The sequence below is a fragment of the Camellia sinensis genome, chromosome 5 (assembly GCF_055761805.1).
Source record: "Camellia sinensis isolate YWXY chromosome 5, ASM5576180v1, whole genome shotgun sequence".
NCBI classification, from domain to species: domain Eukaryota; kingdom Viridiplantae; phylum Streptophyta; class Magnoliopsida; order Ericales; family Theaceae; genus Camellia; species Camellia sinensis.
The window spans coordinates 144,871,652-144,893,775 of NC_138965.1; the positions used below are offsets into that span (position 1 = coordinate 144,871,652).

The 22,124-nt window shown below is 31.8% G+C and overlaps 1 protein-coding gene across 3 annotated transcripts; it reads right to left on the reverse strand.

Moving 5' to 3' along the window:
- Positions 1-2,831: 2,831 nt before the first annotated feature.
- LOC114267185 (serine/threonine-protein kinase Nek2-like) lies at positions 2,832-12,059 on the reverse strand. 3 transcript variants are annotated; one of them, XM_082869945.1, is made up of 15 exons: positions 11,799-12,059; positions 10,517-10,653; positions 10,278-10,344; positions 9,646-9,711; positions 8,858-8,904; positions 8,698-8,743; positions 8,446-8,526; positions 8,311-8,353; positions 8,179-8,228; positions 8,001-8,082; positions 7,817-7,866; positions 6,902-6,975; positions 6,544-6,595; positions 4,958-5,401; positions 2,832-3,834 (listed from the first exon to the last, which is right to left on the reverse strand). In XM_082869945.1, exons 2-15 carry the CDS (start codon positions 10,600-10,602, stop codon positions 3,205-3,207), a joined length of 1,818 nt encoding a protein of 605 aa, XP_082726071.1. In that variant the 5' UTR covers positions 10,603-10,653; positions 11,799-12,059; the 3' UTR covers positions 2,832-3,204. The 3 variants fall into 3 exon arrangements, with proteins under 3 accessions (XP_082726071.1, XP_082726070.1, XP_082726072.1); XM_082869944.1 differs by having other exon boundaries at positions 2,832-3,837; XM_082869946.1 differs by lacking the exons at positions 10,517-10,653; positions 11,799-12,059 and having other exon boundaries at positions 9,597-9,711.
- Between the last annotated feature and the right edge of the window lie 10,065 nt (positions 12,060-22,124).

Here is a 22,124-nt window from a genome sequence, read left to right on the forward strand (position 1 = left end):
GCCTTAAGGAGCACCCCAAGTTTGTAGAAGGGAGGAGTTAGTGACAAAGTAGACTTTGGCTCAAACCACCACACGCGCACGACCACCGCCATCCGTCTGGCCAAGCCAAGCGCGAGGGTGGGTCAGGTCAATCCTAACATTAATTTTTTGAACAAAATTTATTTGAATTTTTTCAAATTCTTGCGGGAAAATTATTTGAATTTCTAAACGAAATTAATTTAAATTTTGTGCCAAATTTTTCTGTCCAAACAATGTCCTTTTTTCAGTCCATTTTCCAGCAGGTTCAAATTGTTCTAAACAGTTTGAAAACTGCCCAGTAGTTTCCAACAGATCTAAAACTGTTTTGTATCTGTTCAGTTTGAAAATCACACCTATTCGGATCTGTCCAACTGTCACAATTTTGCCTATAAATACATGCCATCTTCTAGCATTTTGGACATCCAGAAAATTAATCTTGCTTCTCGTTTTTTCTCTTTTGCATTGTTATTCTTCGTATTAGTTTTAGGGAAAGTTTTAGAGAGTATAGAACATAGATTCTAGTTTACCATACAGATTGTTTGGAGTACTACTATAATCTATATAGATCATTGTATCTTGGGAGATAAACGCTATTTATCCGTAAGCACGGAAGCTGGGCAAATCTGTCTTAAGGACAGAGTGTCACACACTCGACTTAATCATTTTATTGTTAAGTTGTTTTGGTAAATAAATTCTGTAAGTAATTTATTTTTATTTATTTGATTTAGTTTCTTTACACAAAAGATTATTCCAACAATATATTTATTAAAACATACTCAATTATTTCTAGAAGTTACATAAAAATTTTCCTCATATTAGTCCTATTTCTTTCATGAAAGTGTAACATTTTGCATGGAACAAATACAAGACATACGGATTTAAATCATGGGAATGAACTTTTTCATTAAAAAATAAAAAAATAAATAAAGTTTTCCACTTACTACCTCTCTCACAAAATGTTTATCTTCACTCATTGATAAATTTTTTTTGATGTTATAGTACCAAGATGGAGTTTACAACTCATTCAAGAACCTTGGATCACCAAACTAACAAGAAAAGTATTCTTCGTTTCTGTTATTCTCTCTCCCTCTTTACCAAAAGCTTGCCTGAAATACCAGTTCATCCCTTGGACAAAAAAGGAAGATTCCAAAGTTAGCTTTGTCCTTTCGCGTTAAATTTTCTCAATAACCAAACAAAGAATATTACTTGTCAACCTGTCAAGAAACTTGAAATCATAAATGCATGATAATATTGGTTATCATAGGTATAGTGTAAATTTCTTTACGGGTTATGAACAATACACAACACTTAATTGGTTCATTTTGAACTTTTGGTGGGAATGAAATCTTATGGATTGTGAACAAATTTGCAATCATCTAATTTATATGTTGCAATCACAGATGTGGATAGTTGAGGCTTTAAATGCATTCTTGATTAAGGGAAAATGAGTTAACTAATCACTAATCGGTTAATGATTAGTGGTGGTGATAGTTTACTATTAAAAATATTAAAAATGTCCGTCCATGAAAAATGTATACTATTTGGGGCATTTTTTCATAAACCATACTCCTAGTACTTATGTTCTAATTACTCCAAACTAATTTGTTATGTTTCAATTAATTCTATATGTAGAAAAGTTTCAAAAACAACTCCCTATGTGGAGGCATGTATTCGGTATTCAAATGGTGTTGCGCATTGTTTGGCTAAGTGAGCAGTGGGAGGAAGTGAAGTTCCTCATTGTTTATAAATTTTAACCACAACGTGAATATCCCATTGTACATATGAATTACTTATATTCTTATTATTCACATTTATATTTTGTGATGTGAATCTTCTTATTGTCAACATGAACACGAGTAGTTCATACAATATGAAAGTGAAAACATAAATGTAAATGTTTGCGATGTCTATGTTGTGTAAAATATAAATGTGAATATTCACAACACAAGAATAATCGGACTTGTAAATACTTGAGATTTTTGAAAGTTAATTCTATTAACAATACAAAGGTGTGTACTATTAATAGAATCTGCCATTTTTCTTGCAAACTTTATTGTGCAATCGTAGTTTGTCAGCACATCAATCATGAACATTTCATACTGTGAAATTTAATTATTTTTATTTTATATAATTATATATTCAAGTGAAATCTTATATGATAAATCTCATTAAATAAGTTTCAAAAATATAAATTTCATCAAAAATAAATATGTACAACAAAAGTTATAAATTTTAAAGTTTAATATACAAAAAATTAAAAATAATCTAAATTAGCTCAACATATTAGGTTGCTAAGAGTTAATAAAATATCTATAAGAGTAAAATTGTTCATAAAAGACCTAAAATATAATAATTAAGATTTGTTAGATCAAATCTGCAAAAGAAGAGGACCAATTAAAATACAAGAACATTTCATGAACTAATTGAAATACAAATATATAAAAAGAGATCTTCTAATAAATCCCTCACTTTCTATTCTAACATACCAAATGCTAAAAAATTCACAACATTTTTTAGAAAACATTTTTTTTGTTAAAACAAATGGATTGTAAATCTATCTTGAAATTCTTGAGAGCTTCTTGGCTTGAAAGCCAGCTGGTACGTTGTGATGGATTTTCCTTTGAACATCCTACAATTCTAAGGTAGCATATTCAAATTCCTCATTGACAAATCCAAAAAAAAAAAACACTAACATTAAAATATTAATGTGTTCCCTAAAATTTAAAATCGTACATTTAGATCCCTATGAAAATAAAACAAATTTGATAGTTGGTGTTCTCTTACTTTAGATAATAGAGCATAGCATTGTAGTATAGATGAAAGTCAAGATATTTAATTAATAAAAATAGATTTGCTTCAAGCAACCAACAATGCTAGGCTACACAAAAAAATTCACAAAAACCGTCCTGAAGTCATGCCAGTTGACCCATCCTAATTTTCATTGAGGCAGTCAACTCGTACTTTCGGAAACGTTTGAAATAGGTGAAACTAATACTAAGGAGAAAGAAATTTGAAATTCTTTTGGGCAAATGCAAGGATAAAATTGCAAACATGGGAAATTGCCAAAAAACAAAAAATCACCTCACTAGTATATATCTACAACATCAATTTCTACCCGTGTAAAAACTTCATCAGCAAACCTCTAAATTTCATTACCGGACTGAACACAGCACACGTGTCAGCCATTCATTGGTATTGATCTTCCGGATTGAGTATGTTTTCCTTGAAGCTCTTTGTCAACCAAATTGCAGTTTCTCTAGGAGAAACCTTCCCTGGTCCAAACGGCTTCAACAACACCCCCAGTTCATTGTACCTTTTGTCTTGCAGCAGTCTTGCACTAAATTCAAGCAACCCTTCCAAAGCTTCAGCTCGCTGCTGGTATGAGGACATGTCAAATGGACGACGCTGCAAGTCTGACAACGTCCGGCTCGTTGCCCCAGCTGTCGCATTTTGGTCTGAGCACTCACTTCCATCCTCTCCACCCAACTTAATTTTGCCAAAACTTAATCGGCCAAAGTTTCTTTCTAACACCTGCACCGTACATTTGTCCTTCATGATTGATTGATCGCCTTGTGGCGAGGTGGAGGAACCTTGTGCAGAGGTTGATGAAATTCTTCGGATGGGAATGACGGAGTCTTCGTATGAGGCTAATGGAAATTCAACCATCCTGTCAATTCGAGGAGAATTGACAGAAACATCTGGAGACTTTATGCAGTCAAGGATACCGACACAGGGATTGGATCTCATCGGCAATGGCAAAGATGCTCTGCGATTTGCATGAACGGATTTTTTTTCTGGTTTTTGAGAAGCTGGAAACTGCTAGTGCAAGCATATAAGATCTAAGAATGCAACCTTTAAAAAATGGAGAAATTGCAGTTTCAAAGCTCCAAAATTGTAAAATAAGCCCACAAATAAGCTGCTGCTTTAATAAAATATTCATATATATAATATATAATAAATATATATTTGTGTCCCTCATGTATCATGTCCAACCAATTTTAAAAATTTTGCATGTCAGTGTGTATGTGTCGTGCCGTGTGTATCTAATATCTATGCTTCTTAGTTTAAAGCAAAAGATATCATTTTATCATCGTATGTCAGTGACTCATCAATTTACTTACAATTAAGTCTAACCTACTACAAGTTTCGAATCAATTTAGTTTAGAACTTGTTTAGTTAACGAAGTTCAATTTTTCATTACAAGTACCAATTACAGTACACCAATCCAATAGAAAGCTAGACATATTCAAGGAAAATTATTTCCTACCTTCAATATCATATCCTTCTGTAAACTCAGTTGAAATGAACAAGCATTTTCATGCAAATTGTTATGCGTAGTCTTTATCTTTATTTTTTTATTTTTTCTTTATTGGATCTTGCTTTCTAGACATACAAGATTTCCATAGTTGTGAAAGAGCTTAACCCAGCCCTAACAAAAAGAGTAAAGTGTGTCAATAAAGATAACACCTTGGCTATTCATAGAAACTAGAAATGTACTAACGTGTACACACACACAAAGACGCACATGCATGTATTAATAAGTACTAGAAATGTCTCCACACACTACATGTGTGCATTTTACTACACTTATTTATCTTCACTTCCCCCACAAAAAAAAAAAATCCCTCATTCTGAACTTACTATTTAAATTCTTCTAAAACTAAAATGCTATGATTTTACCAACAATATAGCGAGAGACTTTGTAACCAAATCGATAGTTAGAACTATTCCCATCATGGATTAAGTGAGCTTTTTCAAAAGACACGTTACTGTTTTACCCTTATTATCAAAGAGAGAAGAAAGAACCTGTTAGTTTTATGGGTAGTTTAGGCATGTAAAAAGTGTGACAAAGCTTCAAAAGTTGTTCATGTTGTGCCAAAGTGAGTTGTGTGCTTTATATAATAAAATAGATAAAATTGATTAGTTTAATGTAACTTACTGATACTCGGTTCTTTGAAAGTTCTGCTTGCTTCTTAGGAGTGGGAGAATCTTTTGTCGGAGTCAATCTTGGAGTCATGGCAAAATTTGAAGCCTTTGAAATAATTTTTCTACCAAAGTCCGATTCTTCATGAATGCATTCAACAGACAATTCTGCTATCTTTTTATTCAAATAACTTGGAGTGCTTTGATTTCTCTGAGAAAAAGAGGAATCTCGCTCAGCTCCAGTAATATTTGGATTCAAGGTCCTGTTATTGCCGAATGAATGCCATTTTTCTTTGTACGTGGAAACAGGAATATCTTCTGGCTCCACAAATCTAGTTTTCTTTATGTAGTCAGCTTGAGGCCAATGGGTTGGTAAGCTGTTGCGCCTGGGGCTATTAAGTTTGAGATGAACCTTCAGAACATAAGGCTGGAGGTGTTGGTGCCTTAGAAGCTCTGCTGCCTGCAAACAAACACAATTAAAGTCTCAAAATAGACAAACCCAAAACAAATAAAGGAAAAACACTAGAAGGCGGTCAACCTTCTTTCAGAGCTTCTGGACACTTCCAATTTGCTATGCAAATCGTGCCATGTGACTTACTTATTTAAGTACTCTGAAATTACTTTCTTGGTTTTGAGAGCCAAAGTAAAAAGAACTTTGCTTTTGAGACCACAAAGGCCCTTTAGTATAGTATTTGGATAGCTTTTTAAAAAAACAATAGATTTTGTAAAAAGAATAGAGGGGCAAGAAAAACTCATATTTGGCATTGGAATTAAGAGCTAAATTTTTTGGAAGCAAAAATACAAAAAATTGCATTTAGTTGAGACAAATAGTTCTATTACCACCACCATCAATGGCCTAACCCTGATTTTTTTTCCTCATAATACTACAACCATAAAATCATTGATTACTATCACCACCATAGAGGTTATGAAACAGCCATACATGTCAATCTATATCAAAACTACATTACCAGGATCACCATGACACATCTATTGATGCCATTTGCAATACAACACATCACATCATTATTACCACTCTATTCCATACTACCACAGGCACTTCACTATTGACACACCCATCACATCTAGAACCACAGCGACCATCAAGGACCTATGACTACTATCCTTACAGTTACCATGATGATTACAAACAAAGTCATGCTTCTCTATTTGCAGTACGATATCATTTTTGCATTGCAATCTACCAAATATTATTTTCAGCTTTTTCTTTGCAGACAAACAACAGCATAGCAAATATATGTTTATTTCTTAATTCATATATATACATTCCAAAAGTTAAATCCAATTGAAATATAAAACCACTAAGTACATTAAACATGTCTTGGCTTAGAATTTTGGAAGATAAATTACAGGGATTTAAAATTATTAGTGAAACTTACTAGAAAAGGCTTATGCTGATGACTATGAATGGCAATATATTAGCTATAACAACCACAACTAGCTGAGTCCTATTTAATGAATTAGGAATCATTTAGATTAGCTAAGGCCATGGCAAATCATTCATATGCTTATATTAATGCTTCTCCTACGTAAAACATTTTCATAAAGTGTAAAAAAAAAAGAATAAAGAACAGGAAATACACTCGGCCGAAGTTCTGGATTTTTCCGCAGCATGCTTTTGATGAGGGCCCGACTGGAAAACAGAAATAGAGCAAAGATTAGATTAAGACACTAATTAAAGGGCACAATATACAAATAAGAACACTACTCCTCACAAGGAAAAATCTAAAATTTCATAGGCATAAAAAACTAGGATATTCATTCATCTTTTGTTATCCTCTTACACTATCTTATCTTTTCAATAAGTTGCCATACATCAACTCTAATGGTGTAAGGCACAAGAGAGTCCCCAAATATACAAACTAGAAGAACCAAGATAACAAGAAAGATATTGCATGAACAGCCACAATAATTACGTAACACAAGGAAAATGACTCACAATGCACTAGAGTATTTGGTTGGAAGTGGTGCCACAATAGACTTATTTATTTTGTTGATCAGCGCTTGCATGTCCTGTCCCAAAACCAAAAGCATAAGCATGGCAATTTATGTTGCTCAAAGTCAAACCATCCAGTGTATTACAAGTATTTTCAATAATACTTGCCCAAAAGAATACCATGGGTTCTGCAGTTTCTCAGAAAGAGCCAAAAGGGAAAATAATAAAAGACCTTTCACTAGTGCAGATCAATGATACCAGATGTTCAGAAGGCAATGTATCTATTTAATGGTTGTGTCGCCTGAGCCTCCACAATCGAGGCTAGGACCCAGCCAAAAAAACAAGATTTTATCCCTACCTCACCTCCATAAGACCAAACATTTTCACACAAACTGACAAAAGCAGAGCTAGCATTGGATGAGGGACAGCCCCACCCTCCCCCCCAACTTTTCAGAAATTACTGTTTGACCTATAGTTTTCAAAATGTCTACCAAGTCACACAACTTGTGAGTACTAAAGGCAGGCAACAAATGAATTCCCTCAACAAGGCAAAGTTCACAACAGCACAATGTGCATACTGCCAAAAAATTAAACCAAATATAACCAACAAGAGAGACAGAGTTCCCAAAATCTGATACAGAAATGAGCCTTCTTGTGTCACAAAACGGCAAAAATACTTGAGCCCCATTTTGTAAACTGCAATATATATTGCATTTAAAATTATGAATCATGTTTTTATATGACCCTATCACATGTATTGTTCACAAAGTTACATAGCAAAATAGCCATATCCATATAGCCATATCCATGGTCAGTTTCAACTATATTCAGTACCAACTAACAGAACATTTACCACAGGACACTCACAAGAAAGCGTTACCACATAATTCTGTCAGAAACAGAGTTCTTGAAACTTACAAATGCTTTAAATGCAGGCTTATGAGAAGTCATTTCGTATATACAACATCCTGATAATACAAGCATAAGATCCGTAAGTGTACATTCAGCTAGATAAACTACAAATATGCCAAGTTGCAACTTGCATTCATGATTGCATTATCACTTATATATGTATTTATGTGATATTTGTGTATATACTTACCCAAGGACCAAATGTCTGACTTAGAGCCATAAGGTATGTCAGCAAGAAGCTCAGGGCACATATAACTTGGAGTTCCTACAACCTGAGTTACGAAAAAGAAATCTTGAACAATAAAATTAATGCAAAAGTTGAAACTTGAAAAATGAACCAGTTATGTTATGTTAACCACAAGACTTACAGAGGATGCAAGATCATCTGATGTCAACATCTTAGCAAGTCCAAAATCACCTGCAACAGGATTAATCAATGGTGATTCAGCAAAATACCGACACCTCTCAAGAATATTAAGGAAAGAAAACATATCACTTACCAAGACGTATGTCTTGATCTTTTGCCAAGAATATATTTGAACACTGAAAGAACAAGACTGTCAGTAACATGCAATTTCAGAAATTTCAGAAAGATAATTTATAAATCCTTAAGTATACAGTTAGATGCAACTTACCTTAACATCTCGATGAAGAATATGATTCACATGTAAGTAGTCAAGAGCCATAAGCAATTGAACAAGCCATTTACACAGCTTCTATAAACAATTTAACATCAATGTATCAGTGAACAAAGAAATTGTGAGCTGATACAAACTGAAAACTGCAGAGGTGGGAAGTAGAATGCAGTACAATCTAGATTGCGACAACAGAGAAGAAAAACGAAACAAAATAAATGTGATACTAAGATACTAGAAATATAAAACAACCTCTTCTGAAAAAAGAACACCATTTGCTTTCTTTATAGCTTCTGCCCTGTAAAAGACAAAGTAGCAAAAAAGATGACGTCATATAGATTGCATGTAAAGTTTCAGCCCAACTAAACGGATTAAGCCAAGTATTGCAGTTTTAGCAAGAAAAGTCACTTACATGTCTCCTCCTTCACAATAACCAATAATGATGCATACAAAGCAGCCCTGAGAGCCAAGAAAATGAGATTGTCAATTGTAACATCCAAAAAATGACAGAGCATATGCGACTATTCTGAAGTGCATTGAAAAACTATTAAGAAAGCACAACTGGCCAAACAATGCAACAGGTAAAACAAAGTAAAACTTTTAAAATTGGACCAGGTAAATTGGCATACAACTAAATATGTCAATGTGAATAAAATATTTTCACTGCTGGCTTAAAACTACCCATTAAGACTAATGAGGGCCATCAGAACTTCTACCATTTCTGGTTTTCTGCCATGTAGACCACCTTTCGCAAAATCATAACATCAGATCTACATGATGCAAAATACACACTGAAAAAATAAATAAAAGAGGAAAGTCACTGTAACAGTTTTAATTCATGACATTGCTTAATTAGCTTCTCAAAACTTTCATAACCTAGGTGAGCAGAGGAAAACACATGTTGGATTCAGAGAACTACACAAAATTGTATTTATATATATATATATAGAGAGAGAGAGAGAAGTATCCATAAATGATGGCATTTAAGTAGTAAAGTTCCATAATGATAAGACCAATGATCAACTGGGTTAAACAATGAAGCATATTAAAGCAATATCAGCATAACAGGAAGGAAAGAACAAAAACAAATAGAATAGAGACATTCAGGTAGCCTATTAGACCATCAGAAAACAAAAGATGAAAGAAAATACCAATGTCAATCGAACAACATCAATAATAAGAGATATAATATCTGCTGACCTTCTCTACCCAAGAATCTTTATACTCCACAATAAACGGATTCCTCATTTTGGCAATAAGCTCCATCTACATAGTGCAAGAAAAAGAAAAATATTAGTCTGTACTCTACTCTAGTAATCTGACAATGTCCTAGATAAACACCACAGCAAAAGTTCAGCATGTAGCAAAACCAGCTAAAGTATAAATGTCTACATGCTAATTAATGATAAGTATGCGCAATTGTGTGCATAGCACTTAAATGCTCTTCATTTGACATTTAATTAATTCTCCAACCATATTTTAGCTAGGTTTCTATATTTTATTGTAATAAATACACTTTATAAAGTGTTGGTAGTTTTTGTAAGTTAGTGAATTTAACTTCCCATTTTAGAGTAAATTTTTTTTCATTTTTATACCAGACAATTTAACATAAAGTTCTTCTTAAATATTGTTATACCAACCCTAATAAATTTGAGAACTGTTCCAAAGATCCAAAAAAACAAAAAACTCACCTTAACCCAATTAAAAATAATAATAATATTATTATTAATAGCAAATTTTTCATTTCATTTTTTTTTTTTTTTTGTAATTCATTTCAAAAAGAATAATGACAATACAAACGCAGAAATAATAAAGAAAAAAAAATTACCAACCTCCTGGTGCGCAGATCTACGGGTCCTATCAGTTTGGCGGGCAAGACGAATCTTTTTCAACACATACCTTAACATTTGGACAAGGGAAATGATCAAACCAATTGCACATAAAAAAGTTTAATATATATATAAATAAAGCATGATTCATCTTTTCATCATTCATTAATATTTAATATAACACAGATATATGGCTCGAAGACAACAATAGCAAAAGAAGAATATGTCACTATTATCCTCACTTCTTTTTTTCATCCTTATGCCTCACAAGAACGGCAGAGCCAAAAGCCCCCTTCCCAATTTGCTCTAGTATTTCGTACTGCTCCATTTAGCAACTGATTAGTCTTCTACTAGGGTTAGAGCCCAAAATGCTTCAGTCCTGTCACATATTTCCAAATTCCAACAACCATAAGTTACAATCAAAAGCAAGAAAACCAACAAACTTTTCCACAGATTGAACACATAAGAATAATTTGAAAATGGTAGCAAAAGAAAGCTGCATTATTTGTGAGGTTACATAACAAATGCTTATCCATCTAAGCCGACAATGTTTCTTGGACAAACTTAAAAGAATGCCAAGATTATAATAAAAGTGGGTAACCAAACAGAATATGATAAACCTAGATAGAACCCTGATTTTTTGAAACCAAATAGCGAATGTTTATTACTGTTTAAGAACACTAGTTTCTTCTCAAAACCACGGAAATACAACTAAAAGCGTTCAAATGTGAGTGTGTGTATATAGAGAGATGTATCTCTGCCACATTGCTCAAGTATAAGCATTGATATAATCAAGCAAAATAATTAACCTAAGATTTTACTCAAGGTTGAGTACCAGAATGCAAGGATCTTAACAACACCACAATTCAAATAACATTTCAAAAACATTTTTTAATAAATGCATAAATAAATAATTAACCTAAGATTAACCAAGGTTGAGTACAAGAATGCAAGGAGTACTAGAATTCAAATAACATTTCAAATATATTTTCGATAAATGCATAAATGTTAAAATTAACTACAGCCAAAATTCATGAAGCAAGTGGAGAGAGAGAGAGAGAGAGAGAAGCAAAATATCTTACTAAAGAAGCGGTTACAGTCCACGAATTTCGAAGAGTTCAGAAAAAAAACGTATAATTAAATCCAAAATCCAAAAACTAATGATAATAATAATGAGAGAAAGAGAAAGAAGAAAACAAAATGCCTCTTCGCAGCCAAAAATAAATAAATAAATAAATGATGCAATATTTGATAAATCAAGAAATTAAGCAAGAAACAGAATGGAAACAGCACAAAATTACACGTAAAATACTGAATTCCCAAGTAAAATCAGAAAACGGAAAATGCAGGACCAAAACACTAGAGAAATGAAAGCAGAGAAATTGAAGCAAAACTACATACGCCGTTCCGAAATAGTTCACCAGTACAAAGAATAATCAAAAGATTAAAATAAAATAAAATAAAAAAAGGTTTAACATTCAACAGATTCACAGAAAAAATAGAAGAGAAAGGGGAAAAAATCACCTGGAAAATGTGGAAGTGTGGAAGTACAGAAATCACGACTCACGAGCTGTGTCCAGGAGAGAGAGAAAGCGCAATGCGGATTTCGACATTCGAGCGCAAGCGACGAAGCTGTAACGTTGCAGCGGTAGAAGACGAAGTAGCTCTAAAGAGAGAGAGAGAGAGCGATGAGACTCTTAAAAGAGGTGGTTAAACATTGCGCGTTTACGGAGATTTGAGAGAGAGAGAGAGTGAGTGGAGGGAGTGTCGGAGCAAATATTGGCAGCGTTCGTGGAGGCGTCTTCTGCGATTATAAAATAAATTTTTTTTTTAGATAATTATAAATACACTTTTGAAAGTTACGTAAAATATGAATGGCCTGTTGTTTGAAACATTAAAAATACTTCTTTATCAAATAAAATTAATTAAAAAAATAAAATTTTAATTACTTTTTTATACAATAATAAAATTATTTTATTTATTAATTAAAATAAATTTCTGACATCATTAAAAATTATTAATTAATTTATTATTTTATTAATAAAAATAGTCATTTGTTATAAAATTAAAAATTTTAAATAACGGGATGTAATTTTTAAAATTGTAAATCATATTTAAATAAATCTTAATAGATATATTTGCAATTTATTAATATTGATTTATCGTAATTGTAAAGAAAATTAATACAAGTCTTTGGGGAAAGAAAAAAAAATTATTGGCATGGTGTTAGTGAAAAATATTTACGTAAAAGTAATAAATATTAATAATTAATATTACACATTTTTTCACTAAATAATAATTTTCCTAAAAAATCACATTTTCTTCTTTTTTTTTAAAAATGTGTCAAAATATTTTTTTTTTTTTTTGACTATTTAACCTAGAAGGATCTGAAAAGCAATAAGATTTTTTTTTTAAAAATCCAAAAAAATAGTTTATTAACATAAAAACAAAATTAAAAAGAAAACTTGGTCTGTAGTATACTTTTTTTTATCAAAAAAACAAAATACTTTTTTGATCCGTCTAATAGAGTAGAACCTGAAGTGAAAAGTTTATTACTATTTTTATTTTAAATTCACTAAAAAAAATTTAATCATCTTTAATTTTATGTAATTTATTACATTTTAATTCTTGGTGTTAGTGCATCCAAAATCAATATGTAGAGCTCGGCTCGGTAAAACTCGTTCGAATTCGATTCGTTAATTTTTTCTAGCGTTTGAGTTCAAACTCGAACTCATTAAATTTTTAATAAACAAGCCCAAACATTGTGCCTGTTTGGCACAGCTTATAAACAGCTTAAATCAGCTTTTGGCTTAAAATAAGTCATTTTGAAGTGTTTGGTTGAGCTTGTGAGAGATAGATTATAACTTAAATTAATTGATTTTGAACTAAAAGTTGTAAGCTGCCTCAGAAGTGCTTTTTCTTTTAGCTTATGCGCGCAGTTGGTTGTGGAAAGGTGAAATGACTTAAATGTCTCTTTAAAAATTCAAAAATTACCAAAATACCACTATATAAACTTGACAAAAAACACTGTTCGCATCCGGAGAGAGAGAGAGAGAGAGAGAGAGAGAGCGTGAGAGACGATTTCCAGTGGCATGAGAGGCGATTTCCGGTGATAATTTCTGGCTAAGATTTCGAGTTGTTCTCTCTATATCTCTCTCTCTCTCTCTCTCTCTCCGGCGTTGGTTCATCGCGAAGCCTTGGTTTATAATGAAAAAATGAAAATAATAATTTATAATGAAAAAATGAAAAAAAATTATAATAAAAAAATGAAATAATTTTATACTAATTAATTTATAATGAAAAAATGAAAATAATAATTTATGTAATACTAATTATATTAACTTTTATTAATGAAATAATTTTTTTTAATTAAAAATGAAAAAAAAAATGACAAAATAATCATTTTTATATCATATCAGGGCAAAAAGGACAATTACACAGCAAAAAGTTATTTTATAACTTATCAATCAAACACTACTCTGCTGCTTAAATCCATTAATCTCACAGCTGTACTAAACAAGTTAACAGCTTATATTCACAACTATAAGTTATATTCTGTTAAGGTATAATCTATAATCATTTTTCCACAGCGTTACCAAACGGGGCTATTCTAAAGTTCAGCTCGTTTAATATTTATTATTTATTTATTAAACAATGTAAAAATATGTATAAAAAATAAGATAAATATCTTATTTATATATTTAAGAAATGTAAATGTAAATAATAGTTAATTATAGATAGTACATTTATATTATAGTGGTAGTAGATATTATTATTTTGATAAAATATTGACTTTTTTTTTTAAATGTTTATATATATTGTTTGTATAATTGTATAATCAAAATTTTAATTGTAACTTTAGTCTCATACGCAAATATGAATTTATAAATTTTTTGGCTCGTTAAGGCTCATGAACAGGTTCGAGCTCGAGTCAAATAAGTCTAAGCCAACTCAACTCAAGCACGGTTCATTAAATTTTTATTGAGTTCGAACTCGAATTCTTTAAAATCTTAATAAATAAGTCTAAACATACTAAAACTCAGTTTCACTTTTCCATGAAATATAAACAACATTAAGATAGTCTCAAAGTATGCAATTTGTAGTATTCCTTTTTTCTTAAAATATGTTTTTTGTTTTATTTTAGTCTCTAAAATATGTATTTTCTTAATCTTTTGTCTCTCATCTTTCATTTTAGTTGTATTTTTTTTTTTTTTTTTTTTTGGTTGAGATTCTCTCAGGTTGATATCTTAACTTGAGAGAATTTGAGAGATTTGTAGAGTCTACCTTAGGTCCTATTTTGATGATCTGAACCGTCATTTTTTAGGACTCGTTGAGTAGAATATTCATGCAAAAAATCAATATGATCGGATATTGATAGCTATATGTTTGAATCAAATTTATATGATAAAAAATGGATGGTTATTATTGAAATTATATTTGTCGTCCATTTTTTTAAAATAAATATGATTCAAATATATAACTATCAATGTTCAATCATTTTAATTTTTTGCATGAAAATTCTACTCAATGAATTTGAAAAAAGTAAACGGTTCAAATTATCGAAATTGATTCCAAAATGAGTCTACTAAGTCCAAGCGGTCTGTCAAATTGAGATCTCAACTTAAGAGAAGCCAAATCGTTTTTTTTTTTTAATTTTATTTTTTATAATTCTACAAATACTCTTTCCCCCATTGTTGATTTTGAAAGGTGTTGATGCTAGAGATTAAAGTGTAACTGATCGCATATTCTCGAGATTAAATGAAATAATTAAAATATTGGAAACTAAATTGTAACAGAACACTACTTTGAGAACCATTTGTCTAATTAGGCCCCGTTCGGCAAATTCTCACTTTAGTTTGAAAGTTAAAAAGTCATTAAAGTTGTCAAAAAATCAATAAACATCAAAAAGTCAAAATTTCTTTCCAGTCACTCTTACTTTTACACATATTTTAATAAAAAATTAAAAAGTTACTTAAAAAAAAAAAGTACAAACCACCACTTACCTCCATAAAAAAATATATACAAGTTAACAAATAAAATAAAAAAATTTCAAACATTATCCATTTCAAAATATACAATGTTAAGGGCATCTCCAATTAGGGGTGAGCAGCGAATATACTGATCCATCAAAACTGACCGAACCGAACCGATCCGTAGTATTTTGGCCGGATGCGTGATAACGAGCGGACGGTTGCGGATTGATTTTCTCCAATCCGCCAATCTGGCGGATGGATGGCGGATTTGAGATTCCTTTGGCCGCAATCGAACCGCCAAACCGCGAACACCCCTAGTAATTTATAAGACTTTGTGTTTTCAGCTTGTTTAAATATTTTGTTTGTATTTTCAATTTAAAAAGACTTTAAATATTCTGTTGAATTTTTTTTTTTAACTTGAATATCTTTTTTGAATTGAAAAAAATAAACGTATTATTTATCTCTATTTTTTGGTTTTTAAATCTATCTCTAAAAATAATAAATAGAAAATATGATATATGCTGGTTGGTTTTTGTTTTCAAAAATATATATAGATATAGATGTAACAACACAGAGACATTCAATCTCTACTACTACTCTGTTTATGGTTTTAGTGGGTTGAATTGATTTTATATTTTAAGAACCACAGATTGTAATACTTTATGTAGATGAGACATGCTGTGATTGTAGTATGTGGATGACGCATACAGTGATTGTAATATTCTAAAGTTTCAAACTTTCTTGCTTTGGATGAGGCATGCAGCAATTGTAATATTTTTTTAAGTCATTAACTGTAATACTTTCTTCTTCTTTTTTTTTTTTTTGTTGAGGAAGTGCACAAATTGAATTATGTTGAAAATTTATAAAATTTTAAACCGCCAAACCGATTCGCATCCATCCTCCAAACCGCCAATCTGCTTAATCCACATCCACCGGATAAGCGGACGGATGCGGATTGATTTTCTCTAATCCGTCAATCTGGCGAACGGATGGCGGATTGGAAGTTCCGTGGCCGCAACCGACCCGCGCCCACCCCTATCTCCAACCGTTCATATTTTTTTCATCAAATTTGAGTAAAAATTTGAGTAAAAGTTTCATTTAATATCAAGTGCTCCAACGGAGGTTTTTAAGACTTCATCAAAACACTGGTTGACCAGGCGAACGTCTAGGTGGATGTTTGACCGATTGACCGACCAGTGTAATTTTTCCATAAATTTGTGTCTTGAGGTGGTCATCCGGGGACATTCGGGGGTAAAAATCCAACGGATATAAGAGCATCTCCAACGGTAATAGGCATTTTACCTATCTAAATATTACTATAAAGTATATATTTTATTTTGCCTATCAACTGTTTTATGTTTTTACTCCAACCATGCTCTTTATTTTAGCTATTTATCCAAATATTATTAATTTTATAGAATGCCACGTCAACAACAAAGATGGAGGGAAATGATCCTAGTGATTGAATACATTTTGCCTAGCATTGAAGGCTAGCTACATGTAGCTAGTGAATATGAGTTGAGGCAAAATGCCTAATCATATGCCTAGTGCATTGGAATTGAAAAAAGTGAATCACACTAGGCATTTTAACTAACAAGTATTATATGCCTAGTGCATTGGAGATGCTCTTAGTGATTTGATGAAAGGCACATTCATCTTCAATTTGATGAAAGATTTGAGAAGTTCTGAATTTGATGAAAGATTTAGGGCTAAGTTGAAATAATAAAAAGTGAATTTTTCATCAAATTTTAAATTTGATGAACCATTTAGTGACTATTGGAAATGCTTTAATATAGATAAGAAAAAATTATAAAAGTTATTATTATTATTTGGGTAAATTATGCAAATAGTCCTTGTGCTTTACACGGTGTGTCAATTTAGTCTATGTAGTTTCAATTTGTTCGATTTTGCTCCTTAATTTAACGGATTGTGTCATTTTAGTCCAATAAATAACGGTTGTTAAATTAATTTAATGGAAAGTCAAATAATGTGTTAATTTGGTGCCTGTACTTTACACAATGTGTCAATTTAGTCCCTGTAGTTCCAATTTTCTTGATTTTGACAAGGACTAAATTGATACATTATGGAAAATACAGGGTCCAAATTGATACATTGTTTGATTGTTCGTTAAATTAAATTAACAACTGTTATTTATTAGATTAAAATGACACAATCAGTTAAATTAAATGGCAAAATCGAGCAAATTAAAATTACATAGACCAAATTGACACATTGTGTAAAATACAGAAACTATTGACATAATTTTCCTTTATTATTTTAATCATTGTAGCAATTATTGATTTTGGAACGTTCTTCTGGTGATTGAATAACAGACCAAAAGAGGGGCATGGTGGGCTCACCCCAACTACCAAAATCATGCTCCTTTTTTATGAAAAAAAATTTCTTTGTTGACAATTATTTGACACGTACGTTCTTTTTTTTTTTCTTTTGGAGATTAAATTTTAAGTTGGTAATTGACAACATTAAAAAAATGAGGCCTCACTATAGTATTTTTGACAAAAATAAAAAATAAAATAGTTGTTAGCGACAATCAAAAGGAATTTCAGCGACCACTAAAGACAGGTATATAATAGTAAAAAATATAAATATATAATAATGTATATAAGAAATATAGGGCAAAATTTGAAAACTTGGGCTGTAAATATAGTTTTTGCCGTTTAGGGTGACAAAGAAGGTAGGAGAGGGGCTGGGCGGGGTAGAAAAGGGGATGGGTGGATGCAGAAGAGGGTGGCAAAATGCACTTGGAGGTGATGATGGTAGTAGAGATGATGGTAGTAGGAGTTGTGTATCATAGTTAAGGGTAATTTTGATATAATGATGGACGTATTAAAAATAATTAAATTTTGAAACAGGTATTTGAAAATTTTGTTAGTCACGGACAAATTATTTTATTCTCATTGAAACAGGTGCACACAGAATAAAGAGACACCCCATATAATTATGATTGTTTTTAATCAAATAAGCAGATCTATTATTTCTCAAAAAATAAAATAAATAAATAAAAAAGGAGAAGAAGTAAGGTTGTGGTCCATTGGGGACAGTTTGGTGATCGTCTTCTAAAACGGTTAGTAAATGGCACATGTTACTTTCTTTCAATCGTAATAAGGTAAATAGCTTTTTGGTTGTTGAAATCAACTACTTTGTTTGGTGAATCATGATTTTATGATACTATTGATAAATTGGAAAATATCAATTTGATGCCAAATAGGTTAATAATTGTAAGTACTATTGAATGAATTACATTAAAATTTTGTGAGGAATGAAGATAAAATTATATTGACCCTTTAATAATAATAATTTGAAATATGTCAATGAAAGTGATAAAATTATTATATGACCCAAGTGAGGTGTAGGCACAACTTCGGGTGGAGAGGGGGTAAAAATTCACTACAATATAATATCACATCATTACACAGTATTATCATTCAATAAAAAATTATTGTATAAGAATATGATCAATCCACTATGTATGTGACAATATAGAATAATTTTGCAAATGATAGTTATATTTCAATAGTGAAAATCATATGTCAAGTGATAATTTAATATCATGAGTATATTGAATTTTGTTGAAAAAATAGTACCAAACTATAAAGGAAATATAATTTAAAAATATATAAAAGGTTTTTGGGTAAAATCAAAACTGAAATAAATTGACAAAACAACGGAACAAAACTTACAATACATAAATAAATAAAACCTGATCGAGTCGAGTGTGTGACACTCTTTTCTTAAGACAGATTCGTCCTCCCACCGGTGCTTAGGATTTAATAGACGTCTATCTCCCAGGATACAATGATCAATATCTTACACTAGCAGCACTACTATTGTAAGCTTAGCGAACTTCGTTGTGCATGTACTCTCTTAATAGAAAAATTAGACTCGGGAAATATGAAGAATAATGCAAAGTGAAGAAGAAAATGACAAATCACCATACAAAATGAAGTAAGGGAGATGGAATATATAGACATCTATGTGACTCTTCAGAAAGGTTGTGATCCTTCAAAAGGACACACCCTTTCATCTCAAGAGACACAATCATTGGAGTAAATTTTAATTCAAATTTTCCAACAATCCCTCACATGAATGAAATTTACGGAAAGGACATGCAACAACATGTAGACAAAAAGAGAGTACATTTAAGGAAATATCCTGCATCGGGATAGGTAGCTTTTAGCTTTGAACCTTCCCTAGTGAAAGTCTATCAGACTTACTAGCTAATCAGTGGAAGTAATGCCTTGAACTGTTCAACCGTTTGCGTAAGCCAAGACAATAGAATTCACACATAATATCTCCAGACACAGTTTAGTTCTCACAGTTGTGCCCGTTTTGGCCTTGGGCAGGTCCTGGTGTTTCATGAGTGCTTTAGAAAATTTAGCCTTATCAATTCTCATAGAAGCCGCCCCTTTATACTCATATAGGTGATCCTTATTACGAGTCTCTTAAATACTCCTCTTGAAAGATACCCCTCTAGGGTTTTCAAGATATAAGTGATCATTAAAAGCATAGCTTACCCTAAGTCCCCTACATACAACACATGTTGCAGATATCACTCTCATCATAGGAATGGATAGGAGATAGACTCCTTTAGTGATTTCTGGCGAGCCACACATAACTTAGTTGTCCCTTTGAACTTAGTTCTTAGGATCTTCAGTCATCTAAGTAGGGTTACCATTATGATGACTTCGATGTAATAGGTTTTAATCACATTCTTGCTCTAAGTGAATTCCAACAAAGAGAACATCAAAATCCTTTAGTCCAGATTTCCTAACATACCTGTTAGAAAATGAACCTCAAAACTTTAAGGCAGCAATGATAGGTCCTGAAGCACCTTTGTGGAAAGAGGCTATTAATAATGAAATTGAGTCCATTATGCAAAATCATACTTGGGAATTGGTGGATCTTCCACCAAATTCTAAACCTCATATAAATGGATATTCAAGAGAAAAATGAAGGCAGATGGTTCAATAGACAAGTATAAAGCAAGACTTATAGTAAAAGGTTACAGACAAAAGGAAGGTCTGGACTATTTTGACACATATCCCCTGTGAAAAGAATAACATCCATTCGTATGCTTATTGCTATAGCAGCGTTGTTTAAATTAGAATATCACTAGGGAAGGTTCAAGACCGAAAGCTACCTATCTTGATGCAAGATATTTTCGACTTATACTCTTTCGATGAAGTCTGCATATTGTTGCATTTCCGTTGTCATTAAATTCCATTCATGTGGGGGATTGTTAGAAATGGTTGGAAAATTCTGGGTAAAACCAGAGTTTTTTCCTAACTTTGGTCTATTATTTAAGTGGGACCCGAGCGTCAAATTTGGCGGGTCAAAGTGGTAACGCGTTCTATGCCGCATTTTGATTCACGTGGTATATTTGGTTGCTCAAAACCATTACCGAGTGAATGAGAAATTGAAGCCAAAGTATGCTCCATGGAAATGGAGTTTTGGTGGAAAATCCTTAAAGGTTTAAATAAGGCTTGTCCCACATTGATTTGGTGGGAGGGTTTGAATGAGTTTATAAGGTATGGGATTGGAACTTGGGGTGTGCCCTAAGGGGTACCCAAGTTTTGTAGAGAGGGAGGTTATGGGCAAAATGGGCTAGACCCATTGGACCCAAAAATCACCACACGCGCGCGCACCGCCGCTTTCCGTCCGGTCAGGTGGGCTGGGCTAGGCTGGGTTGGGCGCGGGTGCGTGGTGTGAGGTTGGGTTGGGCTTGTCCGACCCAATACTAATCTTTTTTGGCCAAAAATATTTGAATTCAATTTATTTATTTTTTTTGATAGAATAAATTATGTCCAATTTTAATTTTTGAATTCAAAATTTTATTTGCACCTCTTCAGAAATTCTTTACAGGTTTAGATCTGTCCAAAACCGAATCTATTCGGTTCAAATTTAAATCCACCCAAATAGATTTGAAATTCAAACAGATTCGGTTATCTGTTTAAATTCAAACCCAACAGGTACAGTACCTGTTCAAACATGTATGCTACCTGTTCAATTCAAAATTAAAGGGTGTCATTACTTCTATAAATAGACCAGCTCTCATTTGATCAGATTCACTTCAATTTTCGTCCATCTTTTGCTGCAAATCATCTCTGCATTTTGCTGCATTTATTCCATTATTTTTCAAAATTAAAGAGCAAAAACACTTTGTGTGTTCGTTGAACAAATAAATTGTAGTGTTACATTTATTTGTTATTGATCATTTAATAAAAAGGAATTGTTGACCATATTCAGATCTGCTCAAGCTCAGTGAGTTGCATTTTATTCAAGAATGGGTCAGAAAATAAAGCTAAAATTATTGAAAATTCAAATTTCAGATTAAGAATATTCAATTTAATACTAAGTTGAGATAGTGCTAACCACAGTTTATTGTATTGATTCACCACCAACTTCATGTCCCAGACCCACATATGGGCCGGCCATTGATAACCCAAATAATATATTAGACTGGTCTAAATGATTCGTAAAATGAACAAATTTGTTTGGTGAATTATTTTTAAAAAATATTTTATTGAAAAATCAACTTTTTAAAAATCAAAAGAAAAATAAAAATTGGGTTTGAATTTTCCAACATGTTTTTGCTTAAAATAAAACCATTAGAAAACGGTGGATTTTTTGAAGTTTCACCATTTTTTGGAAAAAGGGAAAAATTGCAAAAAATAAAATAAAAAACTTAGAATTTGATAAATTTTTTTAATTTTATCAATTTAAACTCTAATATTTTGATTTTTTTTCAACCTAAACAATTAGTCTATTTTTGTTAAGTAAAATTGATGAAAAATGACATTTTAGTCATTAAACTCAACGAAAATAGATTGATAGTTAAATTAAAATAAATCAAAAG